The following is a 15,022-nucleotide window of genomic DNA, read 5'->3' as shown; positions in this document are numbered from 1 at the left end:
GCCCTGGTGACCGGGCCCCGCCGCGCCCGGAAGCGGCGGCGCACGCGGGCGGAAGGGGCGGTGGGGGCGGCGGCGGCGGCGATGGCGGCCATGTCGCGGCGCGGGTCCCTCTCGGACCTCGGGTCGGACTCCGAGGACTCCTCGCTCTCGGACTCGGAGGTGAGACCGGGGCCGCGGTGGGCGGCGGGGCCTCCCCCGGCAGCCGCGGCCTGACCGTGCCCGTCTCACAGCTCCAGGAGGCCTTCGCGAGGGGGGAGCTGAAGCCGGGGCTCAACGTGGTGCTGGAGGAGCGGCCGAAGCGGCGCAACGACGCGGTGAGCGGGGCTGCGGGGCAGGGAGGGCTGCGGGGCTCTGCACGGCGGCGGGGGTTTGCGGTGTGAGCCGAGCCTGAGCACGGCCAGCCGTGCGGGGCCGTGCAGAGCTGTGCTTCTCTCGCAGGACGGCCTGAAGCAGTGCCTGGCCGAATTCGGGAAGCAGCTCGCGTGGGTGGAAAGGCTGGACGTGACTCTGGGCCCCGTCGTGGACCCCGTCGCCCAGAGCGCTTCCAGCACAGATGCCGTTGACCCTGAGAATGATTTCCAGAGAGAGATGAGCTTGTAAGTGTCAAAAAAGAGGTTTCATGTGGGGTCTCAGCGTGGTGCTGCGTGCTTGTAGTTGCGTTTCACCAGTGTACTGCAGGGTGCCTGTCACTGGCACTGTCACTCTTGGGCCGTCTTATTTAAGATTTGATGGCTCTGAATGTTTTCCAAAATAACTACAAATTAATGCTAGTATATTTAACTTGCCTTGTGACTGAAAATAAATATTTTCCCTTTTCCCAGCAGGCTTCCATCCTTTGCTGAAAAGTATATTTTAAAAGTGCCTTGGTAGCAGCACTAAGGCTGTAATACAAGATATTGATTTTTCTTTGTGGGTTTGGTTTGGTGTTCTTACAGTTCTTTTGCTTTGCTATGCCTTTTATATTCCAACATATTAAACTGTAACTGGCAATAAGTGCATATATGCAAGATACTTTCACTAGCATTGTATGTGCACAGAATGTTGATGTCGTTCTAGAGCAATGCTTGTTAGATCCCAGTATCACCCAGCTGGTGTGCTCAGAGTTTCTGTCAGTGCTGTGGGATGCCTGACATGCAGTGACAGAGCTGGTGCAGTGACAGAGCTGGTGCAGTGACAGAGCTGGTGCTGTGCTCTCTCCCAGCTACCGGCAGGCTCAGGCAGCCGTCCTGGAAGCCCTTCCTAGGCTGCAGAAGCTCCAGGTTCCGACCAGGAGGCCGGATGATTACTTTGCAGAGATGGCCAAATCAGACCAACAGATGCAGAAGGTATGTGCAATGTCTTCCTTTCTTGTGTAACGTGTTGGTTTTATCCTGTAAGAGGTTGGAACATAAAGTAGAAAACCCTATTTATACTTTGTCCTGGATGTGTTTAATATTAAAAATGGAGAATTTTTCTCAGTGTGAGGGGTTGTAAAGTTGGCTGTGTTTTTGCTCTTTGTCATAAGACTTGCAGTTGACTGTGTCTTTTACACGATCCTTTTTTTCCTATTTATCACCCTTTGTTTATAGTCAGCGTGTTCTGGTTCTTGGTGATTTTAGACTGTCTGTTATTGATTGAATCTGTCTTGAATAGGAAGTCAGATTCGTGTAGGCAGTAAGACTTTCACGAACTTGCGTTTTACTGTAGTCTTTGCTCAAAAGGGAACTCTATTTTTTGTTTTGGATTTGGAAAAAAGACTGTTGTATAAGTGAAAAAACCATGAGCTGGACTCTAATTTGGAGATTCATGTATGACTTGTTTTGGTGTTTGATAGAACCTTTTTAGAGAAGATGAAGAGTAATAAGTGGCTTGTGCTAAGGCTTAAGTCAATTCTGCACATTACTGTTCTTTTCTTTTCCTGGCTTTGTCTGAACAGCAGTTTCTGTCTCCCAGTGGGGTCACAGACTGAATCCAGAAGATCTGTGTTGAAATCCTTGTAATCCTTTGTAATGTGGCATCCTTATAAAAATGTGATCAAGGAGGGAATGGAAAAGATGTTTTCTGTGGCACAGGATTATTGACTCTTCTTCAGTGCTTTACTTTTAGTAATGACAAGACAGAAACTATCAAATTTTCTTCATGCACCCGAGTAGACTGACAAGATAATCTCGATTCCATTAGAGCCCATTATAAGGCTTTGTCTTGTCTCTGTTTGAGTATTGTCTTTTCAACCAGGTTTTGGCTACAGATCAGTTCAGGAGTTTCTGTAATAACTGGTTTAGCCTTGATCTGAAAGGATATTGTGCCTTGTAAGCATGATCTGTTTGAGAGATGACTTTTTACACCCATATATATTTCCCAAATACTGACTTAAGGACTGTTAAGCAGTCATAAAATTCTCTTATTTTCTTTTGTATTACTCATAAATTTCATTTTTTCTGTCCCCCAATAAGATTCGACAGAAGCTTAAGAGTAAACAGGAAGCAATGGAGAGGTCTGAGAAAGCAAAACAGCTCCGTGCAATGAGAAAATACGGCAAGAAGGTGAGGAGCTGCAAAAGGGAGCTACAATCTGTGACAAGAATCTAGAGCCTGAGTGAGCAGCTTGGAAAGTGAGACCACCAGAGCCTGGCTAAAATATATAGAATTTGTCTAGTCTTCTGTCTAGCTGCTCTGAAGGAAAACAGAGCTAAAGATAGGATACCTTAAAAAAAATAGCTTAAAAAAAATTATAGGACACTGCAAGGAACAAAACTAACATTCTGCTTCTAATCACAGGTGCAAACTGAGATTCTGCAGAGGAGACAGAAGGAGAAAAAAAATATGTTGAATGCAGTCAAGAAATACCAGAAAGGTAAAGTTAACCTGACATGAGCAATGTAAGGCAGTGTGATGGGTGGTCACTACATCTGTAGTTCTGGGCCTTGAGCTTGGGAGGCTGCTGTGCAGAAAGAACCATGTGCCAGTGCCAGTGAAAAGCCTCCCAGGTAGCTGTTCTTCAGTGAGGGTGACTTGGTGCTATTACTTCCTTAGACTGAAAATTTGCTTTTTCTGAGCTGTGATGTCTTCACTCTTGCAGGGCTGTCTGACAAGCTGGACTTTCTAGATGATGAGCAGACGTCGTCTCAGGGGAATAAAAAAGGCAGTGCAAGTCAACGGACAAAGAAGGGGTGAGTCTGGAAATGAAAGATGTTTAAACACAGAATGTCTGATTCTTTTCTGTCTTTTTGGGAGCATGAGTGTTTGTTAAAATAAGTCCAAGGTGGCTTTCTGTCCCTAGGGAGAAATATAACTGGCCAGAATGGCACGGAGACTGAAATGTGCTAATTTCTGCATCTTTGTTATGGGGGAAAAGTTTATGATGGCTGTTGGGAGTCCATCAGCACATACCTGTGCCTTGAGAGCTTCCTGAGGAAAGGAATGGAGGGCACTGATGCTGTTTGGTTGTTTTTCAGACCAAATGCCAAAAGACGATACAAAAATCAGAAGTTTGGTTTTGGTGGGAAGAAGAAAGGCTCAAAGTGGAACACAAAAGAAAGTTTTAATGATGTATCCAGCTTCCAGTCAAAAGTGGCTCACAACAAAGGCCCAGGAAAAGCAAGAAAAGGAGGGAAGAAAGCCCTCAATGTAAGTAAAATGTTGTGTGCAAACACTCCTGGTTGGCTGAGAAGCCAACCCTCATCTGGGAGGGAGAGTTGAGTACATGATGGGTGCCTACAGCATCAGGAAATGATAATGCCTGTCTTTGGGAGCTGAGCATAATTGGGTTGCTGACAGAGCTGAGAACAGTGGTTTGGTACCAGCAGGGAAATGAGCAAGGGAGTTAATACCACTTGCTACCTGTGTGCTAAAACCTCCCTCTCCAGATGTACTGACAAATACCCTCTTCTTCATATCCTCCCCAAGCTATAGAAGTAGAACAAATATTGAGAACATGAAAATATAGATCTCAATCTGTTTGTTTGTTGCAGAAGAGACCTGGAAAGAGAACAAGGCAGAAAATGAAGAATCGAGCGCGCTAAGAGGACTGTGCTTCCCCCTGGGGTTCTTGTGTGTCTGTGTGTTGCAAGATGTGCTTCTGCTGGCATCAAGCAGCTAACCATGGAGCAAGCTGGATGCTTCCAAGTGGCATGGAAAAGAGTCAGTGGAAACTAGTGCCTTATCACTAATTTCTTCGTCCTGTTTTGTTGAAGGATTGTTTTCTACGTAAACCTTTGGTGTGTGAACGCATTAAATGGTTTGCACAGAACTATGTGTAACTCATGTTTAGCTGTTTTATGAATGGCAGCTGGAGTCTGCCCTTTGTCCCCTTCATTCTGACAGCTTTTTTCACCACTACTGCTGATGTGAGGTTGGAGACCTCGAGTTCTGGGTCATGTTGCTGATGTCAAAATAAGAAGTCTGAAGCCTGTGAAGATGTTAGAGTGGTTTTTTAGACTATTCATATAGATTGGTTTAGAAACAGCAATGAGACGAATACAGCAGTCTTATAAGTTTATTTCTGTCAGTGTTGTCAGGCTGCAAATCTGGACAGACTGAGGTTCTCTCTTCCCTTTTCTATTGTCTGTTACTAGAACTCTACCAGACTTGCCTATTAACAAGCAGGCCTAACAGATTAGATGTCATTAACAGTCTATCTGAGTTTGTGGCTTTCCTCCTCTACTACTGAAGGTTCTCACTCTCCTCCTCCCCATGCCCCAGGGCAGCCATTTATGTAGTGAACTCGGTTTTCCGGCGTGGGAAGTGGAGTCTGCAATCATTACGATCCACAGGAATCTGGGAAAGAAAAATGACAAATAGTCATGTGCTTTTGCTAAAATTGGTAGCAGCAGTCCCTCCTGGGAAGAGTGATGCATGATGTTCTTGCTGCTGAGAAATGTCCAAGTGGAAAACGAGCAGGGTACCACCATACTGTGACAGTAGAACTGCTTCATTATGGTAGAACCTGGTGAAAAAGGCAAGATTAACAAATTAAACAGCATTATGAGCCCTGACCCTATAAATTGAACTTGCTTCCCTTCATGCATATTTAGTTGCCTCTTTCCTGCCAGTCTAATCCTACTAGCACTGTTTTAACACCATAAAGCCCAGCTGGCATGTCTGTCTCTACCCTTGTCAGGAGTAAGTAGTATACTTGATGTATAATATGAAAAGTTGAGGAAAACTGTCTTATTTTCTTATTTGTCTTAGTTTTCTTTGTAATCCTCACTTGCCTTTCTCAAAACACTGATCTGTAAAGTCAGCCATCATCACAGCTATTTGTTTGTCAGGTATGATTGATGTCTCAGCTTGTTAATCATACTTCTTTACCTCCTATTTAGTCACGCTTCCCCAGATGAATCCTCACTGGTGTATCTGCCTGGGGTATACTTAGATGATTATTAATTTCATGGTTCTGCTTGCACTTTTGTTTGAAAGATACTGTGCAGCAGCAGATTTCTTTTCACAGTACTTACATGTCACTTCACGTTGCTCACTACACCATTTCTCATGGCTGAAGGCTTTAGTAAACAGTGAGTAAGCACGTGGCATTTGGCACTGTGCTTGGGGTCCATATTTTGCATTCAGGTTTCTCAGGGGAAGTCTGCTGTTCCTGTGTTCACAAGCCTGTGCCAGTGTGAGGAGTCCTCTTAGGTCTAAGTTTTTAAAACTGGTTATGAACACCTCTGCTCACTCCTAGTCATTCCTGTTTTTCATGTTTGTCACAAATTATTGTTTTGCATGAGTTTCTTTCAGTGGTGGGCTGAACACCTCTGAATCCTGCAGAGAGCTGAGTCCCACTCACCAGAGGTGTTGTGTTCCAGCCAATTTCTTGGCTTTCAGTTTGCGGCTCTGAATATTTCTGTCTTGGCTGCAGTGCTGCGCGGTGAAAAAGTTTCAGGAACTCGTCTGTTGGTTTAAGAGACACAAATACAAATGAAAGCATTTAAAAATTTAAAAATCACTCACCTGTGGATGTGTATTAGAATGGGACAACTTAATGCTGTCCAAGCCATAGCAAGAAAGCCAAGGATAAAAGCAACCTCTGTGCTTCTATGAATTAGTGTCAGAGAATGCAGGGTGACGTTTCTACTTCAGTATTTCCTGATGCAGTTTCAAGATTTGCCTGGTGATATTGTCCTGTTAATTCTTACCTGAGCATTAAAGTTTTTAGACAAAATTAGCATGTTAGAAACAAGGGAGCAGCTGCTATCAGGGTTCTTGTTACCAGTGCTCTAAAGCAAGACTGGACAGTCATTTCAGCAGTTTACTGTGTGTGGTGGTTAAGTAGAATCTGCAGTGACAGGCAACATGTGTGTGTAGATCATGTTTCCAGTTGTTTAGGGGAGGTTTAGATTCTCAAGCAAAATTTTATAATATGAATATAAAGAAATTTTATATATATTTTATAGTGTAGTATAGTTTTTAACTAAAACCAAATAGCACAATTGCATGAATGCAAACTTTTGCTGATAATGGAAAGTAATGGGAAAGGGCCTTAAAGTGGAATAAAATCTGCTTCACATTTAACAAAAATCATGAGTGAGTTTTAATTTTCTTGTACGGTCACGGAGGCGTTTCCACAGACATGATATTTTAGACTGATTGGAATTATTAAATCTTATTTATTAGTAATTTTCTTAGGTAATTTTGAAAAAAAGATTTTTCAGAGATTTCTTACCATCTGTTGGCTCGTCTATATTGTCATGCCAAGACATTGGCTTCCTGGTGACTGTGTAAACTGGAAAGAAATGATGCAGGTGAATAACATGAATTTAGCATCACAGCCAGGCACAGAATATGTACCATTGCAGATGTTCTTTTTGGTTATTCCACACCCAGCTCCTTCACTGAAGCTGCAAAGGAAGAACAGCACGTGAACAGCAGAAAATGAGTTAGAAATACTGATTAATGGCAACTTCCTAGGAAGGCAAGGGGCTTAAGCATGCTGAAGGCCCTTCTACTGAATGCTGCCTGTGTTCACCACACCAAAGTCCCACCCCACCCAAGTGGTGGCCTGTGAGTGCCAAGTCTCAGGAAATTATTTTCCTTTGGTTTTTGTTTTACTGCAAAAGCTAGACCTGAATGAATCTACTCCCACCACCTGTCTGTGCCAGCACAGACTGTGATACTCTGTGACTCTGAATTGACAGGTAGAAGGTCCAGGGGCTGAAGGTACACAGTGCAGTGATCGGGCTCTCTGCCCCATCTTAGCTCTGTATTTGCTCAGGATTTGTAGGTTCCACATCCTAAATAGTTGCCTCACTTTAGTAACTCCAGGGTTACTAAAGGCTATCCGGGGCATGTCTCCTTGCTGCCTCTGAGTGTGCGGACCGGCTCCTCAGGCGAAAGAAAGGCCCGCCGCTTGCTCCTTCCAGCTCTACCCCTGTCTCTGGCCGCTGCTGCCATTCCTGGGTGCAGCTGCCTGTCCCCGCCGCGCAGAGCTGAGCGCTGCGGGCCCGCCCCCGCCTCACCGGGTTGGAGCGGGTTCACGGTGTACTGCGTGTAGAGCCTCTGGTGCCGCATCTCCTTGTGCACCCGCTCGCTCAGGAGCCGGTCCAGCTGCACCGCGTCCGGCCGCTCCCGCTGCCCGCCGCGGGCGGCCATGGCCGCGCCGGCCCCGCGTCCCGCTGCCTGGCAACGCCTCACGTGGGGCCCGCGGGGCCGCCCATTGGCCCGCTCGCCTTCCCGCCTCCCATTGGCCGCCGGGTTAAATCCCCCGGGCGCCGATTGGCGGCGGCGCACGCGGCGCGTTCAAACGGCCGGCGGGGCGATGGAGGCGGCGGAGTTGCGCTGCACGGCGGCCGTGGAGGAGCCGCTGCCGGGGGGCTGCGGCCCGCGCCGCCGTGTCCTGCGGGACGCCACCGTGCTGCTGGGCCGCAACGAGCTGCGCCAGCCCGTGCTGCGGGTGGTGGGCGGCAGCGGCGCGGCGGCCGCGGTGCTGAGCTTCGCGCTGAGCGGGGACGCCGTGCGGCTCTTCACGCGGTTCGCGGGCGAGGGGCGGGCGGCGGTGCGGGTGGGACCGGGCGGCGCGCAGGTCTTGCTCTCCGACTGCCCCCCGGACGCGCTGCGCCGCTTCCTCCGCCTCCTGCGGCTCAAGGTGGCCGCCGGGTCGCGGGGCCCGGCGCGCCCCCCGCGCCTGCTGGAGCGGCCGCCGGCGTCCTTCGCCATGATCAGCCCGGTGCAGGAGCGGGACCTGCTGCACAACCCCCGCCGCGGCTGCGGGGAGGGGCGGGGGGAGCGCCCCGCCGAGGTGGGTCCCGGGGCGAGGGGCGGACCCGGTACCGGCCCCGGGTTCGGGCGCTGCCCTCACAGCGCACCGCTGCCTGTCTGTCCCGCAGGTGCCCCGCGCCGAGAGGCGGCCCCCGGCGCGGCTGTCGGCGGAGCAGGAGGCGGTGCTGGGAGCCGTGCGGAGCGGCAAGAGCATCTTCTTCACCGGCTGCGCAGGTGAGGGCGCCCGGCGGCTCTCGCTGGGGAAAGCCCTCGGGCCTCCTGCTGACCTGTTGCTTCTCTGTCCTCGAAGGGACTGGGAAGTCCTTCCTGCTGAAGAGGATCGTGGGCTCCCTCCCTCCGAACGTCACCTATGCCACAGCCAGCACGGGAGTGGCCGCTTGCCACATCGGTGGCACCACTCTCCATGCCTTTGCAGGTAATGCCTGCCCGACAGCGAGGGGCTGGGAGCTTTCACTTCCTTCCCAATGAATCAGGAACTTCCCAAAGCTTTGCTTTCTTCTGCCCTGCCAGGGATCGGCTCTGGGAAGGCACCGCTGGAACAGTGCATTCAGCTGGCAGAGAGGCCGGGTGTGCGCCAGCACTGGCTGGCCTGCCAGCACCTGATCATCGATGAGATCTCAATGGTAGATGGAAAGTTCTTTGACAGGCTGGAGGCAGTGGCAAGGTGAGCAAATGTCAGGTCAAACAACTAACTGTGAAACGAATTTTTCTAAATTTCCAGGCTGCTTCCTTCCTCTGGTTTTGTGAATTGATACAAGGCAGCTGCTGGCATAGGACTGCAAGGAAGCATGGAATCATAGCATCTGGGCAGATCCTTATCATGAGATAGGTTTTGATTGTGTCCCCTCCTCACTCACAGCTGTGGCTGTTCTGGTTGCTCTTTCCATCTCCTGAGCTGAGTCCAGAATACAGCTGTTCCCAGAAGTTCTCTCTTGCAGAGAGAAGCAGCTGTAGCATAACAGCCACCAAAGAAAGATTGGTAATGGCATCTGGGGTGGGTAAGCAAAGCAAATTTAATGTCTTACCATTGCTTAATTGTTTGAGCTCTTTTGATTCAGCTGAGGATAAACATCTGTGGTGTATATTTGAATATCCTGACAGATTAAGAAGTAACTTCTGAATCTGAGTATGTCCAGGTTCTGGAGGACATTCAAAACTTCTCTCTTCCATCTCTTTCAGGGCAGTCAGAAAACGGGATGAGCCTTTTGGGGGAATTCAGCTAATCATCTGTGGGGACTTCTTGCAGCTACCTCCAGTTTGCAAGGCTAATGAAGAAACCAAGTTCTGCTTCCAGGTACAAAACTGCCCCTAAACTCATTCTCATACTTCAAGTCTGCCTCTTTCTTAACCAGAGAATGATTTTTGCAGGCAAAAAGCTGGAGGAAATGTATCCACATAAACATGGAGCTGACTGAAGTGCGGCGACAGACTGACAAGACCTTTGTCTCACTCCTGAGTGCAATCCGTCTAGGCAGGTGAGGAGAAACTCATCTCTTTGTGATCTCTGCTCCCCACCTATGGAGCAGAAGAAAGAGCAGTTTGTCACTTTTCTGGGCTCTATCAGGAATATGTAGCTGGGGGTAAAATCTATAAAAGCTTTAGTTAATGTAGGCAGATTTCATATATCCTGCTCTGATAAGGAAGGACACTTTCTAGGGTTCCTCTTTAATTTCTGTGAGTTAATTCAATGGATCCTGAGCTGGCAGTGGCCGGGGCACACACACTGTCAGTGCTCTCCAACTTTTGTATATCCTTCTCTGTCCTCCTCTCTGGAGGCCTGCAGCTTGCACAGACAGATCCAGCTCTGTGAAGGTTACTGCTGCTCAAGACCTGTTCCTGATCACTTTAAAGAATAACTCCCTTTTCCTGGTTACCAGGTGCACAGAGGAGGTAACCAGGCAGCTGATGCAGACGGCTACCAACAGGTCTGAGCGTGATGGGATCCTGGCTACACGGCTCTGCACCCATAAAGATGATGTCGAAATAACTAATGAGAGACGCTTGCAACAGCTACCAGGTGAACTCCCTGGAGGAAACTGCTGGCTCTGGGGCTGAGCTCTGAGTGGATGCAGTGAGGATACTGTGGTGTCAGGAAGAACTAGTGTTCTGTCATGCACAGCAGCACCAGTCAAAGCTCTGTGTGTTGGAGTTGGGCTGCCTGGGGAAAAACTTCAGTTTTTTGGTTAAATATTCAGTGTCACTTCTTGGTGTGTAATAGACAGCAAGCTCATTGATTGCTATGAAGCAGGGTTGGTCATTTATTGCCTCCTCACCTCTGCTTTTTCTTTCTATAGCATCTTATTAAGGGCTTTCTCAATTTTTGCCTCCCTTTCTGGCAATACTTTCTGGATACTTCCTTTAGTGATCTGATGTTGGCAGGAAATGAAACTGGTCATATGCTCAAAATGCTGGCTATTACTTCTTATTTACTGCTGGCCTTTGATTCCTGTGCCTTTTCATGCTCTGCAAATTCTGTTGGGAAGAGAGGCAGTAGTGAGCTCTCTGTTGTTAGACGTGACAAGGTTTGTGTGAAGATGTCCTAGCAGCAGAGCAGAATGGATATTAAAAGAGGAATTGCTATTAGAAATAAATACTGAGCCTCCTGCCATGCTGTGTATAATGTGTTCAACAGCTGAAATTTTTTATGTCTTTCTTTCCTTAACAGGAGAAGTGCACACGTTTGAGGCTTTGGACAGTGACCCAATGCTAGTGAAGTTAATTGATGCTCAGTGTCCTGTGGGTGGTAGAGTTGAGCTGAAGCTTGGAGCTCAGGTAAGTATGTGTACATACACATGGAATAGAACAGCAGATCAAATGGTATAAGAAAAATAAAGAAATATTAGATAAATATATAGAGTAGATTAATATACAGAATGCAGATTCAATATAGAATGTCTATGCCAGGCCAACAGAAGATTCTATTCCAATCTTTTATATCTTCTCTGCTTGGAATCTTGTCCAAACAGAAAATGAGTTTGATTTGAGTGCAGTCCATGTCTTGGGGACAATGATGATTGCTGTGACTTTGACACACTTTTCCAATCAGGTTTAGAAGCTTTCAGTAGCAGAGAGCACAGGCAGCTCATAGCTGTGGACAGAAGCAGCTCAAGTGAAGTGTTCAATGCTGTAAAATAGCTGGGAATCCTAGGAAGAAAAGGCTGTGAAATAATTTCAGTTGGAGATGGTGCTCTGTCCTGCAATAGGCAGGATAGGATGATGTGGCCATATCAGCTTGATGTGCTTATGCTTCCTGGAAAGAAGTTTAGCTGCAGGTGGCTGAACAGGCTGTAAACCCAGTGCACTGATGGATTTTTCTTTTTCTCTGTAGGTGATGCTAGCAAAGAATCTGGATGTGTCTCAAGGGCTGGTGAACGGGGCACGAGGTGTTGTTGTAGGATTTGAAAGTGAACAGAAGGGTAAGTGAGCTTCTTGATCTCTTGTTGAAGGAAGAGGGGAAAAATAACAAAATGATTTTTCATTGATGGCTGATGACTTCTCAACTTTGTTTACTGCCTGGTAAGAATCATTAGAGGGAAAGCAGGGAGGAGATCTCTGCAAGGGGGCTCTCACCAGCTGTGATGTCATGCACTGCATCAGCTGTAGCTATCTATGGGCCTCTTGTGTTTTCTGTATTGTCTAGATGTGGGTGCTCATTTGCATTTCCTGTTTGTTTTGTTCAAGCAAGTTTTTGTTTGTTTTTTTCTCAAAGAATAATGTTCTGCTACCTGCAATGTGTATTTTTCTCTGCATCTCAGCTGATAAATTACCTGACTTTAATTCTCCTGCCTTAAGTAGGTGCCAAACATCATTTCAGTGCATGCTATTTACTGTCTGCGGGTTTAGGTTTGGTTTAGAAGGGGGGGGGGAAATGTTCTTAGGCTGCTGACTTCCTGGCTTTTGATTGTCAGGAATACATCCCTGTTTCTCTCCTGCTCCCATTCCTACAGGGCTGCCTAAGGTGAGGTTTCTCTGTGGGGTCACGCAGGTCATAAGAATGGAGAAATGGGTCTTCAAAGGACCATCAGGAGTTCACCTGAGTCGTCAACAGCTGCCTTTAAAATTGGCGTGGGCCATTTCCATTCACAAGAGTCAGGTGGGTGTCCTTATACAGCTGTCTATAGACTTTTATACCATCATAAGCCTTATTTCCTGGGTGAGCTTGCATTGCTGGTAAAACAGGAGGGAAAGCTGAAAGGCCCTTGTTGGGGGGGAACTCCAGAATATGTGTGTTTAGCTGCACCTCTTCTGCTCATGATGCCTGCCTATAGGGTCACAGATGGACTAGATACACTGCTGGAGTTTCCATGGGGTGCTGCCATCTGCATAGCTGGTGTTGGACTATAAAGCAGCATTATTTACCACTGTGGGCTGATGAGAGCAGTGTTTCCTTGAGAGTCATCAGCACTAGAGACCCTGAGGTTTGCAGTATAACTGAGGCAGCTGCCAGAGCCAGAGCTGTGCTCTTTGGGCTGGACTGCTCTTTGGTGGTGTGTGTTTGATTTTTTTCAGTGTAACAGTGTAACTTTCTCAAAGTTCCTTCCCTTCCAGAAAACTTCATACACTTTGATAAATACTGGTCTTGGAGACCTGTGAGTTTGTTCCCATGCCACTGTTTATTGTTCCTGTGCCACTGTTTAAACCAGGGCAGGCTGTAAATTCTGCTGTGCCCAGGACAGCCCTGCAGACAGGCCTGACCCAAACTCTCTGATCTGCCCAAGGACTGCTTGGGAATGGTGACTGTTCTAGTTAACTACTAGGAGTGAAACCAGCAGGATTTCTTTCCCTGCTGTGTTGATTAGATGGGATTTATGGAGTTTCATGCAACAAGAGGTTCTCTGGAGTTAGTGGATTCTACTATCTGCTAGCAATTTACTGACGGTGGGAAACTGCCTTTCCTTTCTGATTCTCATCTTTTAATCAGTTATACAATAAAACAAACGACTTCTTTGTTTTTTTCTTTTTTTTTTAATCAAGCCCTTACACCAAGAATGGTACCTTTGACAGACTCCCAGGTTAGTGTTGGTACAGCACAGTGTTCTTGTTTCTTTGTTCTGTAACGAAGTTCTCTGTGTCTTTGGCAGGGCATGTCTTTAGATTGTGTGGAAATCTCCCTGTCCCGTGTCTTCGAAAGTGGGCAGGCTTACGTAGCCCTCTCCCGAGCCCGTAGCCTTGCAGGTCTCCGTGTTCTGGATTTTGACCCAAAAGTAGTGAGAGCTGATCCTTCTGTGCTGCAGTTCTATAGACAGCTGAGACGTCACCAGCTTTTAACCCAGGTAAAGAAAAACTTCATGCTAGCAAAGCCTGCTTTGTGCTATCAAGATGAGAGATGTTGGCCCTGAGATGCTTCTTTTTCTTCCTAAGCAAGACCATTCAAATTAAAACTTGTAGTGGTAGGAGAGATGAAACTGCAGAGAGAGCATGTGCCAGGGCAGCTCTTGGTGGTAAAATATCTACAGTAGTTTTGGGATTGTACAACACTACCTGGCTCTGTGGGTGAAAGGATAGGTTGGGATTCTTTGGTCTTCCTCTTGCAGTAAGGAATGGAGGGGAAGTGGGCACAAAAGAAATCTGTTCCATTTTTTCTTTTATTTCTTCTTTCTCCCCAAAGGATTCACTACACACCTCTTCAGATGCTGATGAGAAGGAGAATGTGAAAGGCAGCTGATAATGCTCTCCTGGTTTCTGTGAAGTGTCAGCACAGACAGCTGAGATGCAGTGATCTTGCTATTGAGTATATTTGATAACATAGGTAAAGTCAAAGGACTTTTTTTAGCTGTTTGCTTCATTCAGCTGACTCTGGATATATAGAAGTATCTCTATCTTGTGCCTCTGGAATTTGGAAGGCTTCTGCAGCCCCTTTCTGAGCCCACAGACCTAAGTAAGCACTTCTGTGTCACAGATGGAATTCTAGCAAACAAAATGACTGAACAAGGATGTTCCTGAAGGACCTTCCTATGGTTCTATCTTGCCTGCCTAGTTGCATTTAATCCTCCACATATATAGACTGAAACTTGTGTCCCTTTCTTCAAGTATACCACTGTTGTGAGATGGAAGGTGTCTGGATGGATTGGAACCTGTTCACAGGAGCTGCTGACACAAGGGAAAGCAGTGCTAAGTATCTGGAATACATACTTGATTCTTCTGCAAACAAGGAGCTGGGCTATTACTTTACAGCATGCTGAGGTGTTCCAGATGCTTGACACCAGGAGGCTTTGCAAAACTTCCTCCACAAGCAGAACTGCCAGTTACATATTGCCTGTTATGCTGATATGTAGTGTTTTTATTAGTCTGTTGCATAAGACGTGATTTTTATTTTTTTAACCTTTTGAGATGGGCTGGCACTGTTTAAAGATAGGAGGAATTCCTACATCTTATACCTGTAATTATGGAACTACAAGAATTGTGAAGTTCTGTTACTCCATTAGGGAGAAGATGGGTAGTGGTGAGAGTTCCTCTTGTTTAAACACGTGAGGCTTGCTCAAATGAAAACTGCTCCTGGAAAAAACCTGCCTGACTAATAAGGTGGAAGTTTAGTGTGAAATAGGGAATAATGGCTATGGACATGTGAAGTGAGCTGTAATGTCACCTGTTTCAGCAAAAGCAGACATAAGCAGAACTAATATACTGTCTTAATTAAGGAAAAGCTTGGGTCTTTGTATTTTAGCACTTTGTTTAAAGCTTAAGTAACTTGTATGTTTTAAAATGTTTAACATCTTAAAACATAACATCCAGCTGGAACTCGTCTGTTGCAGGATAACATCTCTGACAAAACCTCTGCTGTGTGAGTTGAAGGTCACTTCTTGGCAGCTGCTCTCCTTAAAGCCAGGAAA

The 15,022-nt window shown here is 46.8% G+C and overlaps 3 protein-coding genes across 4 annotated transcripts; 2 read left to right on the top strand and 1 right to left on the bottom strand.

The window, feature by feature from the left end:
- The first annotated feature begins 28 nt into the window (after positions 1-28).
- On the top strand, positions 29-4,400 carry EBNA1BP2 (EBNA1 binding protein 2). Its single transcript, XM_027648917.1, has 9 exons — positions 29-159; positions 231-314; positions 439-596; positions 1,202-1,325; positions 2,433-2,522; positions 2,757-2,832; positions 3,058-3,148; positions 3,434-3,605; positions 3,950-4,400. Exons 1-9 carry the CDS (start codon positions 82-84, stop codon positions 3,998-4,000), a joined length of 924 nt encoding a protein of 307 aa, XP_027504718.1. The 5' UTR covers positions 29-81; the 3' UTR covers positions 4,001-4,400.
- A 57-nt stretch (positions 4,401-4,457) lies between these two features.
- On the bottom strand, positions 4,458-7,597 carry FAM183A (family with sequence similarity 183 member A). The gene is made up of 4 exons (XM_027648922.1): positions 7,433-7,597; positions 6,640-6,699; positions 5,764-5,867; positions 4,458-4,754 (listed from the first exon to the last, which is right to left on the bottom strand). Exons 1-4 carry the CDS (start codon positions 7,563-7,565, stop codon positions 4,689-4,691), a joined length of 363 nt encoding a protein of 120 aa, XP_027504723.1. The 5' UTR covers positions 7,566-7,597; the 3' UTR covers positions 4,458-4,688.
- On the top strand, positions 7,547-14,258 carry PIF1 (PIF1 5'-to-3' DNA helicase). Of its 2 annotated transcripts, none has more exons than XM_027648914.1 (12): positions 7,547-8,211; positions 8,300-8,405; positions 8,482-8,607; positions 8,703-8,856; positions 9,372-9,486; positions 9,561-9,667; positions 10,070-10,209; positions 10,858-10,964; positions 11,521-11,608; positions 12,140-12,285; positions 13,274-13,465; positions 13,801-14,258. In XM_027648914.1, the coding sequence occupies exons 1-12, from the start codon at positions 7,564-7,566 to the stop codon at positions 13,855-13,857; spliced, it is 1,986 nt and encodes a 661-aa protein (XP_027504715.1). In that variant the 5' UTR covers positions 7,547-7,563; the 3' UTR covers positions 13,858-14,258. The 2 variants fall into 2 exon arrangements, with proteins under 2 accessions (XP_027504715.1, XP_027504714.1); XM_027648913.1 differs by having other exon boundaries at positions 8,679-8,856.
- Positions 14,259-15,022: the final 764 nt, after the last annotated feature.

This window comes from Corapipo altera, unplaced genomic scaffold (genome assembly GCF_003945725.1).
Source record: "Corapipo altera isolate COAL_440 unplaced genomic scaffold, ASM394572v1 112, whole genome shotgun sequence".
NCBI lineage: Eukaryota > Metazoa > Chordata > Aves > Passeriformes > Pipridae > Corapipo > Corapipo altera.
This window is presented reverse-complemented; position numbering and strand designations above follow the sequence as displayed.